Consider the following 19,189-nt stretch of genomic DNA (forward strand, 5'->3'; position numbering starts at 1 on the left):
AAACCTGTAGTTTCACCAGCAAACTTTTATTTTGACTATAAAGTGTGTAAAACTGCTGAAAAGGAAAAAAATCTCACCTGATAACAGAATGAAAATATTGTTTTCTGTATGTAATGCATAAACATATGAATCAAAAGAAGCAAACCCCCCCACACATTTAAATATAACTGTGAAGTGCTTTAGAAAATATAGTCTGAAAAATGCATAAAATTCTACAATAGAAGGAAATTCATGTAGGAGCAAAAATATGCATATGCAAAATTCAAATAAGAATTATTACAATCAAACAAATTCCAACATTGAGAGTCAATTCAATGCAGAATCTCTATAAGTGGACATTTTAAGATTGTGACAGATTTTCTGCCTTCGAGCTGACTCACAAGTTTTAACTTAAAGAACAGAAGAAAAACTTCTCAGGCCCATTGTAATTCCTTATGGGATGCATAGCTTAATTTAATTCTCAATTCCAAATCTTACACAAGAATGGAAAAGAGGTACTTGACAAATGGTAGACTGTACACTGGAACATACCAGAGATTGGATTTTTAGTAACAGCACATTCAAGTAAAATAAAGATTTGGAAAATAAAGACAGGATTATGAATTTAAAATAAAGATGTATTGACTATGGTGATACAGAAAAAAGATTTTGAATAAAGTTAGAAGATACAGTGCAAAGAGACTGAGAGGTTTCACAAGCCACTGTCAGTGTGCCAACAATTTTAACTAGATGCTCCTGAAATCTTGGTGAAATCCCAAGTAAATCTTGTTCTCATCTCCTTCAGGTTCAGCATCATAAAATTCTGTGAGATTTATTGAGCAGAAGACTAGTGAAAATCTTTTACTCACCATGATCTCTGTCATCACCTCTAGTTCTGGAGGTTTAATTGCAGGGTGATAAATATATATTTTAACTCCTCAGTTACTTCAGTATAGGCAGGAACCCAGAGAAAATCATAATGAGAACCAGTTTATAGACTTTTTTTGGTTGGACAAGAACTTCAAGATCATTGAGTCTGACTCTTAACCTGGCACTGCCAACAAATTTGGAGGCCTTCTGGCAGGGTTGTAGTGGTGATGGAGGAAGGAAGAGGGAATGACATCATCTATCTGGACAAAGAATTTGACACTGTCCTACACATCCTTGCCTGTAAACTGGAGAGATGTGGATTTGACAGACAGACCTGGTGGCCACACTAAAAGAGTTGAGGTCACTGACTCAATATCCAAGTGGAGGCCAGTTCCTCAAGGGTCCATATTGGGACTGTTTAGTCTTTGCTGGTGCCATGGACCACGGGATCAGGTGCATCCTCAGCAAGTTTGCCAACGACACCAAGCTGTGTGGTGGGATCAACGTGCTGGGGGAAGGGATGGGACAGAGGCTCGAGAAGCGAGTTCATGGGAACCTCATGAGCTTCAGCAAGGCCAAGGTCCTGCGCCTGGGACTGGTGATGGGTTGGGACAATTCTCAGCATCCATCCATCCATCCATCCATCCATCCATCCATCCATCCATCCATCCATCCATCCATCCATCCATCCATCCAGACTCCCCAGTTTACAGAGCCTTCCTATCCTCCAGCAGATGAACACTCTCACCCAGCTTGGTGTTGTCTGCAATTGACTGAGGGTGCCCTCAATCCCCTCATTCAGGTCACTGATAAAGACACTGAACAGGACCAACCCCAATTCTGAGCCTTGGGGAACCTCACTAGTGACCAGAGGCCAGCTGGATTTACACCGTTCACCATCACTCTATTAGCAAGAATTCATAACACTGCTGCCAAATATTGAGCTAGGAGATAGATGTATTACACAGCTATATATTATGTACACATATAATTAATATAAGAGTTTATATATGTTTTTTGCCTCAGCCATCACTGGGTTCAAGCAAGTTAGTATGAACAGCTGCCAAAAAATCTTGAATGTTTCACAAAGGCCAAAGTCTCTGTAGCCAAAGAAGCTCTAGAGCACTATTTGGAGCTCCTAAATTATGTATGAAACCAAGGCTAAGGAGGATTACACTACATTTTGTGTCCTTGAATACTTCGTCATGATCTGAGCTCATCCAGAGCCAAGCAAAGATCTACAACAAAATTTGTTTTCCTTCAAATATGAAAAGTGTCAGCAGATGGTATTTTGAAGGTTACTTGAAGGACAGAAGGAAAAAGAAACCAAGTTTCCCAAGAAACATTTTTTGTTTCAGAGACAGCAGTGTTAATTCATCCTGGCAAAACACAGAAGTTGTGCTTTACATACAAAGGCTGCATTTTTGCAAATGTTGATAAATTGCTTAGATAATTGTGTGAAATGTGTTTGCTTGACCTGCTCATCACTGTATTATTTTTTGGCCATGTAACCTCTGCTTCCTTTATACTTAAAAAATGCAGTTGCTGCGTCTCCTCTGCTCACGGGCCACAGGTAGAGAAAAAATATCTATATTTTGTAGGGCAGGTTCCTCCTGTGGGATTTGCTACAGCTTCAGTTTTATTCCCTCCCTTCAATTTTTTGTTACTCCTGTTCTCTTTTGCCTGCTCTCTGTGCATTCAAAAGCATGAGTAAACCTGACAGCTTCAGACAATGAACAAAACAAAATTTCTGGAGTCACTATGAAACTGGAAGAAAATCAAGTAAGTGGCAAAATTATTACCTAGAGTCCTTTAGAATGCCATCAGCCTTTTTCCTCCTGGGAGAGTTAGAGAGGAAGAGAAAAATGAAAATTCCTACAGTTCCTAAAGTTCAGGGAAACAGTTTCTTGAATAAAAGTGATTATCTCCTACTTGGGCGGTAAGTTTATCTGCATTCAGAGAATGCATTAATTTCCATAAATTATATACATATTAAGACCAAGGTTTTGCATTTGGTTGGCTTTGTTTGTTTGTTTTTTAATCCAGATTGTAGAGCTCCAGGTTTAGGAAGCACAAGCCTGACTTCAGCTGGGGTTAAAATCCAACCCCCAAATTCAGCCAACCCACCCTGACGTCTCCCCAGAGCTCACTGCAGTGGCTTTGTGCCTCTCCTGTCTCCTGTCTGCAGCTGCATCCTCCCTCTCGTGATTTGACACAGAATGAAAGGCTGACATTTTTGACAGAGCCACAAACAGAAAGTATACAAAATATTTCCATTTCCATCCATCCTGTTTCAGATGTACATGGCCACACAATAATGCAAAAAGTTATTTTTCATCCACTTAATACATTTCCATTGAACTGAACCTTAAATGCTGCAAACCAAAAATATAAGGAAGGAAGAAAGCAACCAGTCATCATGTTCTGTGATTCATTCAGTGACAGCTGCATACAATTCAGAAATGAAAGAATACAAAACACCAAGGTATGTCATTGAGAATCCTTCAAACATTCTGACTGGAGACAGAATATCATTAAAACTGCAGTAAGCAATTAAATGCATTCATGTTTATAGAATAGCAGACTAAAAGAAAACTGCTAAAAGACATGTAGACTCCAATCTTTTTAGCTACAACCTTATTTTGGTCTAGAATCTGTAATATTTGTTAGCAATTAATATTTGAAAACCACATTTTCTTACAGTATCCTGAAGCTTGAATTTTCCACTTAAATACCAACCATGACAAAGTCAGGTTTAAACTTGTTCTCCATGGCTTACACCCACCTATGTGTATGGAGGTGATTTAAACATCCATCCAGTACAATCAAATTGTAGTGGACATATCAGGTTTCAGGAAAAATTTGCATGACTTGGTACATCCGGAATCTATGAAAAACTCAATATGAACACACCCCAAATCAGCAATGTTTTGATTTCTCAGTTACTTTTCTTGTTCTAACATTTCACATTGAAGCAGCATTACTACTGCATTGGTAAAATGTAAGATTAAGAACTGATTTTATGTAGTCTGTGTGGAGAAACAAGTTTATAAAATGCTAATTTAGCCAGTGGGGTTTTTACAAGATTTTACAAAATGTTTACGAGATAAACATTTCAGAAAAAAAAAAAAAAAAGAAAAAAATTGAGTGCACATAGAAATGAAAAATAACATTTCACCCTTGCAAAAAAGAAGATCCAAAATACTTTGTGTGATTATCCATTAATTAAAACCCCCACTTATTTAACAAAGTTATGCATAACTAACATCTGTCATAACCCACAATCATAAAATGTAGTAGATATGTATAAAATGTAGATAATCAATCCTGTTTCTGTATCACCGTGCTCTTTTAACATTGAAACCAGATCCAGCTTAAGGTAAGAAAATTGGTTCTCAAAACATTGCCAGGCTGCACTGCTGCCCAATTGTACCTGGGATGCTGCTGAAGCTTTTACTAACCATAGGTGAGTCCCTCCTCCCCTGGGGACAAACATCATTGCAGGGGACATGAATGATGCCTGAAAATGAGATGTCACCACAACACATTTTTTTATAACATACATAAAACAAAATATAATAATAAACACAAAATCTTAGCAATATTATCTTACAATAATTATCCAAGAAAGGCAGTATTTCTGCAAATACCACCATGCAAACGAAAGAGATTTGAAGAAAGAAAATAGAAAAAAGTAACTCTCAAGAACAAAATCAGAAACACAGACTGTTGTGCTGTGAGAATACACATGGCTGGGTCAGCTCTTGTTCTGCTGGGCCAGTTATGCCTGGGCTGTAATCCATGTACTGAAAGGATGTTTTGCACTCCACCATGTGGACAGCAGGAGATCTGCTGCAGCCTCGGGAAAGCTTCCCTCTGAGGAAGTTTCTGCACTCTCTCTAGGCAAACTGAGTAGTTCTGTACGTTGCTATTTAAAGAAAATCCCAACATGTGCTTAATAGGTGATAAAGCAACTTGACATAAAATGTAAAAGTCTGACCCTGAACTAGGATAAAGCTTAAAGAGCTTTTAAAAAAGGTTTAAAAAAAAATTGTCAAAGTTATTTCACTTCTGAGTCTTGTTGCATGTAAACAAACCCAAAGCAGAATAAAAGGCCTTATGCTACTGGAAAAAAATAATCCCTCGTGTTTATTTCCTTGCAGTGCTTACTGCAGCATGAACTGCTCAAAACAGATATAAAACTGATAAGCAAATTGCAAAAGAGATTAGCATCCCCTCTTCCCTCCCTGGCCTCCTGCCCAAAAACTAAGACAACATCAGTCTGAAACTGCAAAGAAATTTCAGGGGCCAAACCTGAAAAGCATGCAGACACATGTTTCCAGCTACTTTCCACTTTCAATTCTAAAAATGTGAATTAGGAGCAAGCCAGTGTGAAATAAAGTTAAGCTGGGATTAGCTCTGCTCTACCCTAGTGAAGAAAGTGGCATCTTAAAATAGGTACTGAGATAGCCCATATAAAAAATTACCCGTTTTCTCACATGAGAAAATTAAAGTGGGCTTTTAGCAAAATAAAAATAATGCAACAAGATAATTACCAAAGTTACCTGCAAATCAACTGAAAGCATTCAAATACATTTTAGAAAGACCTTTCTCTTTAAGCCTATAAAAAGAAAAAGGCATCTGTAGGAAACATAGATGAAAAAATAAAACTTCTTCAAATATAAAAAGTGTTCTGCTTCCCAATAAGTTCAAGTAAATTAAAATACAGCAATTGCATCTGGCAGATAACAGATGCTGGGTTTCAGCAAGCTAAAAGCCCCAAAATATACAGATACCACCAAAGTGGTGCAATGGTCTATGTACAGCCTTCCAGGATGGGGCTGCTTGGGAACCTCTAAGTCACTCAAGTACTAACTCAAGACAGCACCCTTTTCAATATTATCACAGAAAATGAAGTTCAAAATTACCTTCTGAAGTAAAAAATGTTTAGATTATACATATATTGGAATTACTAGAGAAGTAACAAAAAAAACCCCCAAAAACCCAAAAAAACCCAAAACCAAAAAGAAACAGAAAATGTTTATGCAAGATACCTGACCAGCAGTTCCTTTCAGAGAATGGACACCAGTATGTGCGGCTGCTCCTCTGGTGTCCATGTTTAGACACTGGGATGTGCTGGGGCCAGGCTGTGCTCTCTGGTTGGGCCATGGCAGCACTCGGTGCCTCAGTGCCCTGTCTCAAGCTGCCTCACCATTCCCAGCCCTCCCACAGCCCCAGAGCTCTGAGGACCAGGACTGGAAGGGTGATCAGTTCCACAGGGCAAACCAGAACATGCTCCATGGGCACAGCAGTTCTGCAGCGGGAGCAGCTTGTGTTGAGCTGAGCTCAGGCAGGACCACATGTCCCAAATGCACCTTCACCCCAGCAGGACAGTGCTGCCCACAGAGCAGGGGCTGTGCTGGCCTGGAAAAGGGACAGCCATAGGACAGACACCCTGAGGAGTGAGGGCTAAGAAGAACAGGAGGTGTAAGGACTGGGTTTGCCTGTGGGCTTTAGACCCCATTCTCATAAGGAAAGATAAAGCACCCTGACTCCCCAAGGTGTCCCCAGCTGCAGGGTGTAGTGCAGCTCCTTCAGGAAATACTTTCATGGTGTGCCACAGGTTTTCTGCCATCCTCATTCCTGCTGCCCTCTCCTGTCCCAGGTGTTTACTCTCAGCCTTCCATCCCTGTGTTTCCTTTAACGTCCTTTTGTAGCAAGCACCTTCTCTCCTCCAAACACCTAACTGATGAACATGTCAGGGATCTGTGCTTTCCCTTTCAGAAAGTGTCCTGAGTGCCCCAGCTGCTGCCTGAGTTAATTCTGTCACTTCTTGCTCTCATCTTGCTCCTCTGCTCTGGACGCAAGTGCTAGGAACTATTTAGAACAAATGCCAATGTGCAGCTCTTGCTAGAGAATCCCACCAGTCATTCCTTAACTGCTTTTGAGCAAAACCCAGAATTCAGCCAGATTCATGTATCACAACAGCTTCTCTGGAAGCCAGGACTTCCAATTTGACAATACTTCCCTGGTAGCTCAGTACTGCTCAAGCACAGTTATCAAAACTACTTCCCTGCCTAATGTGGGAGAGTGACTGCCTTCCAAACAATGGGATAAAATCCCTCAGTATGGCTTTGTACTACAGGAGCATTTTGCAGTTGTGGGTTATAGATGTTTGTGTTCTCTAAGCAGCACCTTCGCTTTCTATTGCCCTGTACAAAATTCCACAGGACTAACTTAGGGTCATCTGTTTCCTAATAACCAGAAGTGAAATTTTGGCCACCCCTACTCACTCCTTTTCAGGATCATCTGTGTGATCAATTTTCTTCAGATTTTCTTTTGCTCAAATATTTGAACTCTACATGATTTACACATTGTTCTGCTTTGTTCGTCATTGACATTTTCTGTTCCTGCAGCCTTTACTAAATGACTGAAAACTGGATGCTGTTGCTCTCAGCAGTACACCTTCTAGGAGAGTTTTGTATTTTTTTCCGAATTTCTCTTGAACTCAAAAAATTTTCTGTCACCAGTAAATAGGATCTGTGAATTGTGCACTGTACAGATTCCATGTTCATCTCAAGCTGATTTCTGCATGTGACTATTGCAGGAGGAAGAAGAAAACAGTGCCATCACCAAGATTAGAGGCTTGTGAAGTTCCATTCTTGGAATATGCACTCACCAGCCTCTGCTCTAAAGCAAGGGGTCACCTTTGCTGTAGCAGACTTAATAGCAGAGTAGCTTGATTCCAGACCTTAGTAGCCTTACTCAGTCCACCTAATGGTTAGAAGGTGTGCCAGCTCTCAGTCCAGAGCACTGTCAGCAGCCTCTTGCATTTAATATCTGGGGTGTGTGTAACCACGACTGAAGGAACACACAAGCCCCCAGCTGGGACTGATTCCAGTCAGGAGAGACACTTCTGGAGCTACAGCCGGTTATCTTCCAGTCAGCCTGAAGCTCCCTGTTGGATGGGATAAGGAGACCACAAACACATCTTTGTTTCCTTCTTTGCCATCTTGGATGTGCCTGTAATGGTGGGCAGCATTCCTGGAGCAAGGCAGATCCTTTTCAGAAGGTGTGTTGGAGCCTCCTTGGGGAACATGAATGTTGAGTCTGAACAGAGTTCCCAGTGCTCCAGCTCAGGTCCTGCGTTCGCCATGAACGAGTACTCTTTGTGACTTCAGAAATCTATTTTTTCCATTGAAAATTCACCACCAGCAAGAAAAATAAAGCCAGCTTACATATGGAGGCATACATAATGTCTTTAGTTATAATAAAATATTTTTTGTTTGAAGAAAGAAGTTTATGAAAATTATTTGGGCCTATTTTCTGTTCTAAGCAAAATAAATAAGAGAAACAACACATGGAATGCACTCTGGAAAATACATGACATCATGTCATCATTATGACACTGCAAATAACATAGAAAAAGGCTCAATTTTGTGCCTTACAAATTATCTATATACCATGCAGTGTCGAGAGAAAAAAAATAATGCACCAAATATTTCAAAAAATTAAATAAACTTATTGGAAAGAGTGAAAAGTGACCGTGAACCCAAGTGTCAGGGGAAGGGATTTCATTTCCTGCTGGTGCGTGAGCGAGTCTGTGACACATGGTAGTAGCAATCCGCTGGGTTGCACCTCCCGCTGGCTCCAGGCGGCCCCTGCGGTCCCGGGGAGCCCGATGCTCCTGGTGGGCCTGGCAGGCCTGCAGCTGGCAAAACAAAGCTACAATTAGCAGGGTCCTCACCAGAGCACGAGCAGTGCCCTGCTTTCCATCACCGACATCAGGTGCACTCCAGCACATCCGCAAGGAGGCAGGTGGGGCTGGCCTCACGCTGCGATCTGGCTCGGGAGGAAAAGCAGGAGTGCAAAACCAGGAGAAAGGCCTGTTAGTTCATAAATAACAATAGCAGAAATAGATCTGGAGACTTGTACCTGCAGGGCCAGGCGGTCCAGGGTTACCAGGCAGTCCAATTCCAGGCTCGCCTCTTTCCCCTTTCTGTCCTCTATAACCTACACAGAATAAAGATATGAAGATAAGAGCACCCTCTTATTTTAGGTAGGAATTTTCTGTATATCTTGTTGACATGAAATTACCAAGACAAATATAATTGAGAAAGCACATGCTCAGTTCTCTTCTTCAGAATTCTTTTTTTTTTTTCGAAACCACTCTTAAGTTTATAAGTTCCTTCTGGAAAATATGAGCATTTCTAGCTCTAACTGTTACATCATCTGTCAAAGGGCTCTTGCTTTGTTCACTAGCTTGACCCTTCCCCAAGATTTTAAGTTACCTGAAATTCCTCTAATAAAGAGCCAAATGCAGATTTTACTCTCTCTGTTCTGCATAAATCCTTACACTTGCACTTTTTGGACTTTTTGTAAAGTGGTAGTTTTATGATTAGACATTCTCCTGTATGTGAGAGAAGTCCCACTCCCTGGCCAGTGTTGCCCAGCTCTCCTCACATGGAATGAATCATCTCTGGACCTTGTGCAGATTTTGGGTTTGAGGTTTACTTTGACCCAAGTAGCTGCATGTCATTAACAAGATGTGGTTAGTAATCATATTTTGAGTACTTGAGTCCTTTTCCTTCACAGGCCATAGTTTTGAATTTATCTAAAGGCTTCCACCTTTTCAGGTGCTGCAACCCATGCCCAATCTCTGCTTCTTTTTCCTTGAACCGTTTTTAAAAGTTTTATTAGTTGGAATCTTTAGAGCAGAGGACTTATTGCCACAGTAAAATATTTTCCCGATTATTTTAAGTTAAGAATGTACCTTTATTATGCAGGAGAAAGGATTAAGGCATTTTTAGAGGAGACACCTGCCACAAACCCTTACTTCAAAAGGGCTTACAAGGAAACACTTCTGTACCCAGCACTTCAGATGCTGGCATGTAAGGTGACAAAAGTTTAGGATTAATTTGCTGATTTCTGGTCACATTTGGAATGAAAATCTTCCTGCTTCAAGGACCAGTATATTTTTAGCATCACCTATGCCATACAATAAACTATTGAGTTCCTCCTCTTGTGAAGAACTATTACTTAGTTTGAATTAAAAGAGAAGAGCACAGCCATGCCAATCCACCTGATGTCCCATGAAGATTAACTGGCACTGACAGATGGATGGCAAAGGCTCTCTTTCCAGTGTGGTGTGGTCTATGCAACACGGCTACCTTACAGGATATTCCAGAAGGAAATTACTTTGAGGGCTGTGGGTACCAATTCAGGGCTGCTACAACAGACACAATGCAGTAGGAATGGTACACAGAGCATTCAAGCTTTCTGTTACACACAAGCTCATTATACACTTCAGTAGAAAGTCTGCTATCTGTTGCAATCATTCCAGCTTTCAAAACAGAGCATCAATCATCTTACTCCTCTCAGCACCACAACAAGGAAATTACAGTGAGGCAAGAATGTTATAAAATGCATGCAGGTTGCTATACATAACACAACTAAAGGAAATCAACAGTTTAAAATCTCACAGAAACCCAAATTCAAATTAACCATGCATTCTGGTCACTGAGTTATGTTAAGCAGAATTGTACAAGGCATACACACACACAAGCTATAAAGACTAAGAAAAAGGAATATGGAGGTATTTGTATTGGATTTTGAATCTTGGATTTACTCTCCAATGACCACAGTAATATTTATAACTACACCGAGTTGGTTTGTTCTGAAAAATCTTGTGCAACTTCTAGTATTGCTGCTTTTTGCAAAGCTCAATAATACAACTACAGAATCCATTACATGCCCTATTTATTTTATATTTCTCAATGTTTTTTAATTTACATTCAACAGTTACAATGCATTTCCCACTACAAACCCAGTTAACTCTAATTTTACAATGGACTTCTGCCACTAATGATTTGTTTTGCATTTCTTTAGTTATGGAGAAGAGAGAGAAATCAAAGGTACTATACATCACATTTACAATCTCCATGATAAACATTACTGCAGGTCTTTGACACACCATAATTGAAAACAACTGAGATAGACTGAATGATTCTGTAAACATCACTGGAACACAAGAAAATAAGGAAAAAAGCCGCTACAATAGGACAAAGAGCAGCATGGTTTAGTGATAAACCCTTATTGACTGTATCCAAATACACATGCAAGGGTGTAGTTTTTACATGGTGGCAGGTAAGTTCTGCTAGCACTGAAGTTTAATACAAAAATTCCCAAATACCTTGTCTAACAATAAGGCTTTATTTGATAGAACGCAAGAATTTTAATAAACAGACTTATATGTAAACAATGTGAACAATGTAAGGTGTAATTCTGGCAGAAAAATATTTGATTTTTAATGAGGTATATTTTGCTCAGAAGCAAGGCCATGATTACACCTCTAGAGGATAATATTACCTTCTTTCTGAGCTTAGACTGACAAACTCATACACAGTCAAAGGAAAATATTACCATACACACCAAACAGATTTATCGTTTTTAATGTAAAGGCACATATAAGATGCTATCTACTTTTTCTGGTAGAATTAAAATTTCAGTAAGAGGCACCTGCTTAATTAAAAAAGTAACTGTTTTAGCAGAACCTTTCACTCTGGTCCTAGAAGTTTTGTTGTGATTTCTGTAACCCCAAATGTTACAAACACATACCCAACGTGGGCAGTATAGTAAACACTTGGTAGCAGTATATAGCAAGTTTGTGTTCATACAGATAAGCTTTTGCTCATAGATGAGGAGTCACAGCTGGAATTCCGCTCTCAGTTTGGTGCTTGCCACAAACAGCACAATCAGAAGTGTCACTACTGCTACACCCTCGGCTCTACATGGAAATGACAGAAGTTCATGTCCATGAACTCAGACGTGAAAGGTATTTAAACTGCTCCAGAAACTATTGCACCCACATCATGGAGACCCTCTTCCATCAGCATGGACAATGCAGCACCTGAAACTAACATGTCAAGTATCTGAGAAATCTGAGGTTCTTTAATATAAATACAAGGCAAAGAGATTGCCCCCACAGGGAACAATGAGACCAAAGTACCCACTGTGCTTGACTGTGCAAATACTCTGTGTCCTTAAAAAAACTGCAAAGCAACAGAGAGGGTGCCAAGATGAAGCCCCCTCATCCAGCCCCCAGTACATGTTCTGACTTCCTTCTGTATGTTACAGCTGTCTAGCTGAGGGAGCAGCTGGGTTTCAAATCAAAGTAAAACAGGTTAACTTTAACCTCCACAGCAGAGAACAATTTGCAGGAGGTATCTTGAAACCAGTGCAGCCATTTCAGAAGAATGATTGTCTATAGACAACATTCACTACAATGGGCTCCTGATGTCAGCCAAGGTTTCTACAGGCTTCCACCATACAAATAAGTAATTGTCATAAGAGACATAAACTTTACAACAGAGATTACCAATAAAGATAAGGAGCTTTCACTATTCATTGCATGGTATTTTTATTTTCTGAGCTGAGCTATTTTTTTTGATTCCTTGAGGCTACCATAAGTTATGAGGACAAATAAAAAATATTTTCCTCAATTTGACAGAAAGAGTGAATTTTAACTAGGATAGAATCTTTTCTCTATTGAAAAAAGAAATCAAGTCATATTAACATAAGTAATCTCTGGATTGTTAAGTTATCACAAGGTGCAGTTCATCTAATGGACCAAAATTCCCTTACTATTACAATTTTAAAAATCCAATTAAGTCAATGGAGTTAATTGAGCTAGATCCTCTTACACATGACAAGCTGACTGTCTGTTTACAGATGGATGACATTGATATATCTTGTTTGTAAAGACTTGAAATAAACTTTCTAATTCTGTAGGAGGTTTTAAGGTATAAACATACCTTAAAACTCATGCAGAGTAAAGTCCCTCTGTTCTCCCTTAAGGACATGCTGTACTTTTTACCATTAGCCCTTCCTCAGAGCATCAGCTTGCAGGTGCATAGTTTTTGAAATGAATATATACATATATGTCTATAAAAAATCTTCCATTGGCTATTTGAATACCAATTATGTGTTTCACAATTTCAGTTGCAATTCTATTTTGCTTGCATGCTATATTTCTAATGAGACCATCCTATAAATTATATCTACCTGAACCACTGGGAAGGTTGTGAGGAACACCATGAACAACCTTGCTGAAGGCCAGCAGGTAAAAATTCTGGACTTCCTTAGAAGGGAATGAATCTCTGCATAAGAGTCTAGCAATTCCTCAAATACACTTTTTGAAAACCATGCCTATAAGTCCAAAAGTCAGTATCTTTCTTTTTTGCTTCTGAGACTAACCCACTACCTATTAGCTTGCTGTGCAGAAGGAGATTCTGTTGGAATCTGCCCAAATAATTCCTGACCAGTTTCCAGGGGAACCAACACCACACTCAAGGTGTATGGAGGGACCCCTGTGAATCCTCAGATGAAGTTAAACACCTCTCCAGACACCCAGCAGCATCTGGCTGGCTCTAGCAGGCTCTGCATGCAGCATCACAAACAGGACATATCACAGAGGTCCTGTTAATTGCTTGCCACAAGCATCCACTTCTCACTGCCTGTGGGGGACAAGTGACTCCCTCTGCCACGTATTACTGCCCACAGCAAATCCCTGGAGTTGGCAGTCTGGGCTACCCCCAAGTGAGAAATAGAATAAGAAGTGTCTATCAGTCAATTCCAAGCCTGTATCAGGACTTGTGCACACAGCATGCTACCTTAAAGGACCCAGCCACACATGCACGTAATGTGCTTCACCAAGAAGTCTTGTTTGCTATGTATTTTATGGCTGAAGACAAGCTGGAATATAAAAAGATACTTTTCAATCTGCTCAGAGACTTGAATTTCTTTTTACTCTTGGCACAAAGCTATTAACATGCACAAGCACAACTGAGGAAGGTTTGAAGGGTGTGTGTAAGTGTGTACCTCTGACAGGACAGTCTCTTATTCACAGTATAAAAAAGAGGCAAGGTAAACTTCTGGTTTTCTTTCCTTGGAAGTGTAAATTTTTGTATCTTTTATGTATCAGAGAATTAAAGGCTTTACACTTAGCTTACCTTTTACTAATTAAAAACAAGTATTGAGCATATTGGTAAAATAAATGGAAATCCTGTGTACATGGGGCACTATTTTACTTAACTATAAGATATGGAAAAGCAGCTTTTTTTTTGTTTGTTTTTTTTCAAGCATAGCTATCATCTTTTAGTCTCGATGCTCACTAGCTGGAAATGAAACCTAGTGCAGCGTTTCTCTTCCCAGAAGTGTTTGAGACTATCCAGTACATCCATCATTATTGAACAATCTGGCACTGACATTGAAGGTGACTGTTTGCAGTGATCTGAATATTTAGGTAACGATGAAGTCAGTGTTGTAAGATTCTAAGCCTTTTATTGTTTTCCTTGATGCTTTATTCTTGTTCTTCTCATTCTGAGCTCATCACATTTTCAAGCTTCTGTCAGTGGTTTGCGCTTATCAGTGTTAGTAAGTCCTTATTCTTCTGATAGCTTTAGGATCCACACATCTTCAGCTTTGCTGGCATGTTCTTCATTCCAGTCTGACTTGCTCTGACTCCAGAGCAGACCAAACTAACAAAAGATAATAAAGAACTACCTACAGATAAACTGCAAATGACATGTTACCCACCCACAAAATATTATTCATCTATAAATTCTTTTTTCTTTCTAGTCTCTTCTCGTCTTTCTTTTAATCTCTGAAAGGCTGGCTCTACAGTAGAGCACAACTACAATGATCCTGGATCCCTCAGAGCTAATTTTGCACTAAATGACACTTTTGCAGTAAAAGTAGCTCACAGAAATGAGAGTCCGATACTGTCCAAGTGCATTGCAATGCACAAATTACTGTTTGGGGTACAGTTGATGCCTTAAGTTAGTGAAAAACTGATTACTCTGATTTCTTCTTTTATGAAAATAGGTTCCTACACCATAAGAAAAACCAATTTAGTAATATTTCAGTTTTCACTGCTTCTTCAGTTTTTCATGCCCTGTATTTTCTCAGGATATGAGCTGAGAGCAGTTGGACCAGGAGACAGAAAGATTTTTTTCTTAAAAAAGATGGCCTCTAAATATGAAGCTGACTCTAAATAGCAAGAGTGTTGGCATTGTTTTTCTTACTTATTCAAGTATTTTGTAGGAAAAAAAACCTGCTACAGTAGTTCTGTCAGATTTAGATATCTGTCAATAATTAAATTTATAACTGATTAGAATAAAATGCACTGATTAGGAGTTTTTAATCAGTAAAATCCACACATTTACTATGGGTTAATATTTAGATGTGGTCTGGAAAAACATAAGTACATAAGTTTAAAAGTTAATCATTAGAAAGCTAGATAGCTAGTCCTGGCTTATTTAATAAACATTAGCAAGTGTATAAGGATTTCAAGATACAGCTAAAAGGAACATTTTTTGGAAAGCCTACCTTGAATTCCACGTTCTCCTGGTGGCCCTGGCAAACCATCCTTTCCTGGTGGCCCTGGTGATCCATCTTTTCCTGGGGGCCCTGGTTTTCCATGAGCTTGGGAGGCAAGCATTGCAGCAGGCAGCTTCAGCTGGGATACAAACTGACCCATCCTTTCTTCATTAATCAAAGACACAGGAAAAAGTTGGTAAGAAGTCTGCTAGCAAAAAAGGGGAAAAAAAATCCCAAAGCCCCAGCTAAACTTTCTGTAAGTAGGGTGTTTAATTCTTCTTAAAGTCAAGGTATTAAATGCTCCAATAAGCACTGAGACCTTCAGTTCTAACTCAGATTCATGTCTGAGTCTTTACCCTTTGAAATAATCAGAATTAATTTGTATAAATTTTTCTGTTACTACTCTCCATTACTAACATATTCCAATATTTCAAATTATTTCTGACTCCTGTTCATGGAAGCACTTAAAACACATAGACAGAATAATTAGTACTTAACACACTGATGGAGGGCTACCTTCTATTTTTGTAACTCATATTAAGCTGCAAAGTAGAGATTAAATCCTGTGAACAGTTCTTGGAATGTGCTGGAACCTGAAAACTGTTGTAAAAAACCTGAAAGCACTCAGCAAAAATTGCTAACTGCAGATATTTCAGAATAGAAATTTTCATGCTGGTGAGATTAAGTGTCCTTGGTAATATTTTACTGTTCCTTAGAGGTAGGTAACATAGGTACTAACCTTGGCTCTGTCTCATTTACACCAGATTAAAGCCCTAAGCATGCCACAATTTAGTGGGTATTTACAGTGGTAGAGTTTTAAGATTTAAGAATAAAATTAGAGAAGAGTGGGCATCAAACAAAAAAGAAGGAAGGTGATAGAAAGTAAACAAAATGAAACAATGCCAAAACTGGAAGATCTGTGGGAACAGTAGTGAGGTGTAGAAAAGGGAATAGCTATAAAGACAAAACTACTTTATTCCCTCTAGGCAGGGCACCTTATAATGCCTTCTTTCTATGAATAGACTAAATATTTGTTACCATTCTATCTGAATGGGAAAAGGAAGTGACTTCACTCAACAAATTGCTCTTGAAATACATTATAGGTTGAACTCTGAGGGGTAGCACCCTGGTGAAAGGTGATAATGCACAAAGTGATAGCCTTGTTACAAAGCGAAAAACTGCCTGAACAGGTTAAGAAGTCTCAAGCTTTATATAATTTCTTTTATCTCTAAAAGATAGATTTGCCCACAAATATTAATAACAGAATAACAAAGCATATTGAGGACATAAGAAATGCATTTTGCTATGGAAGAGAAGCTGCTGTTAAGGGGTGTTCATGAAGAAGCTTGTTTCAGAAACCGGAGTCACAGCTTTTCTACCATGACTAAAGGAATGCTGGGGAAGAAAAATATTCCCTTTTCAGAGTAAGGACTCATCTAAGAAATCTTACATAATACAAAGGCCTTGGCTGAATCTGGTACTTGCCTAAAACTGTGCCAGATGATGGTGGTCTGGCAGGGAGCTCTGGAACTCAGCAGGGATATTTGTTGAGAAAACTGCAGAGCAGCTTAGACCTATGTGACTGAAGGCTGTTGAACCTTTCTCTTATGTAGACAGTCTGCCACTAAGTGGGCAAAATAATTAGGTACATCTGTGGTCTCTGCTTTAGTAACATTTCAACACCTTAATGGTATGTAGTAGATAAACAGTATCTGCAGTGATACATGATACATATATGTACCTACAATGACACTTCTGTTTGCTATTATGATTTGGAGAAGACTAATCTTCAGTGCTGATCTTTTACATAGGAAATACTCTGTTTAACAGATACTCTAACCTCTCATTGCTTGAACAGAATCATGTAAGGTAGACTTGCTAAACACAGCTACAGCAACAAAGTACCTGCTAAGTCCAATGTAAGTTAGATGACATGTAAAGAAATTTAGAGCAGAATTTCAGATTTAGTTGTATAATATTTCCTATTCTTACCTTCAAATACCTTAAGAACCTCTTGTTTGATATATTTCTTTATTTCTTCAAGTGAAATTGCATCAGCCTGATGAGGAAAAAGAAAGGTGATATGTATCAGAAAGAATATGCAGAGGACAACTTATGATGCTACAAAAATAAGAAATGCTCAAATTAGCATTACCAATATAAACCTTTCACCAACAGATAAGTGTTTTAATTTATTTTTGTTATTTATTTTACTGCAAAGGCCACTTTACTGCAAATACATTATAATATTGTAAAGATACTAGTGGCATGAAGTGGGAGAAGCACTCCCAGCTGCCAAGATGACCAGGATGTGATGAGTATGGAAGTTATCCTGCACAAGACAGTAAGGATGATCAGGAACAAAAATCTGCTTTACTTTTGCATGGCATGTTCCAACTTCTCACCTGCCCTGGGGACTACTTGCTCTGATGCACCGCTGACCAGAACAGAACCATGGTCCCAGTAACTTCACTGGAAAAGTGTTTTAGAGCTTTACCTTACATGATTGAGGTTAAAAAGAACCCATAGTATGGATGTGTGTGCCTGTGTGCTCATGCAGAAAAATCAAGTTATCTACAATTGGCAAGCAGAATTTTATTGTCTTTCTAAATGCTGATTTGTCTTCTATCGAGAATCAATTTTGGCTACCTCCTTTTCTTTCCCGGTTGCAAAGGCTCAGACTGCAGCTCTTAATCTTATGGAAAATGTGAAAATTAACAGTACTGAGTAGCCATATTGGTATGCAGGAACTAAAGAAATAAATAATTAAAGCTTATCCATAGCAGATGTTTTAAAAAATAATTAAAAATAACTGCCTGATCATGCGGGTATATTTTTTCACCTTAAATGAACACTGAAATGATCTGAGAGAAATCCTTACTTTTTCTAATACTGTGCTATTTCTCAGTTGAATTTCCACTGCTCAGCTCATGTTACCTTCATAACTTGTCTGAATACACAAACAACCAAGATAAACTTATATTAACTTACTGGAAACCCTGGGGGTCCTGGTGAGCCTGGGGGACCTTGATGACCTGGTGATCCTGGATAGCCTCTGTCTCCTGGAGGGCCAACAGGACCCACATCCCCCTTTTCTCCTGATGGGCCAGGCTTCCCTCGTTCCCCCTGGGGACCTCTGTCCCCTGGAATACCCTGATCTCCCTGTGTCAAATAAAAGCAGAAAGCAAACCATTGCACATCATGGAACAAACCTGAACAGTCACTTGAGAATGCTAAAGAGAAAATTCTTGCCTGTTCAAAAACAGACTGAGTCATGCAGGGAAGATGATTTTTCAGGCTGAATCTTGTCTCTGAAAATATATTTTGTTTTCTTGCACTTTTGATGTTGAAGTCGACTACAAAAAAGAATAGCTTGACTCTGTAGCCCACTTTTCAAGGACAGAACTTGAGCATAGAAAGGTTTTAGCCCTTATATAGATCTAGGAATGTCAATTATGTCATAGGTATAATTCAGGTGCTCAGATTCACACAAGCAAAAGACACCAGGACATCTCCTGTAACTTTCCTTAGAAGTCTACTATTTTATGTCTTCATTTACACAAAATTATACTTAATCCAAGTTATTTCCAGTACTCAAAGATACTAGGAGGAAGCTGGAGAGGAATTTTTAAGAAGGACATTTAGTGACAGGACAAGGGGTAATGGCTTCACACTGAAAGAGAGTTAGTTTAGATGAGATATTAGGAAGAAATTCTTTACTGTGAGATGCTGAGGCACTGGAACAAGTTGTCCAGAGAAGCAAGGAAATATATTAAGGCCAGGTTGGATGGGGCTTAGAGCAACCTGGTCTAGTGAAAGGTCCATGGCAAGGTGGCTGGAACTTGATGATCTTTAGAGATACCTTCCAGCCCACGCCTTTCTGTGGTTCTGTGATAGATAAGTTCTCAGGTTTATAACCCTGCAGAGTAGCTACAGATAGCTCTTCTACCAGAGATAAAGA

General features: G+C 39.2%; 1 protein-coding gene across 3 annotated transcripts in view; it reads right to left on the bottom strand.

The window, feature by feature from the left end:
• Window positions 1–7: 7 nt before the first annotated feature.
• COL19A1 (collagen type XIX alpha 1 chain) overlaps window positions 8–19,189 on the bottom strand; it is a 181,860-nt gene continuing 162,678 nt past the window's right edge. For 2 of the 3 annotated variants that reach the window (XM_063152974.1, XM_063152975.1), the window contains exons 46-50: window positions 18,220–18,390; window positions 17,221–17,287; window positions 15,238–15,393; window positions 8,785–8,862; window positions 8–8,560 (exon numbers count right to left, since the gene is read on the bottom strand). In XM_063152974.1, the coding sequence (XP_063009044.1) occupies window positions 8,424–8,560; window positions 8,785–8,862; window positions 15,238–15,393; window positions 17,221–17,287; window positions 18,220–18,390 (609 nt within the window). In that variant the 3' untranslated portion in view covers window positions 8–8,423. The remainder of the gene's footprint in view (window positions 8,561–8,784; window positions 8,863–15,237; window positions 15,394–17,220; window positions 17,288–18,219; window positions 18,391–19,189) is intronic. The other variant, XR_010027253.1, reaches the window with a different exon arrangement.

The sequence above is a fragment of the Melospiza melodia genome, chromosome 3 (assembly GCF_035770615.1).
Source record: "Melospiza melodia melodia isolate bMelMel2 chromosome 3, bMelMel2.pri, whole genome shotgun sequence".
In the NCBI taxonomy this organism is placed as follows: domain Eukaryota; kingdom Metazoa; phylum Chordata; class Aves; order Passeriformes; family Passerellidae; genus Melospiza; species Melospiza melodia.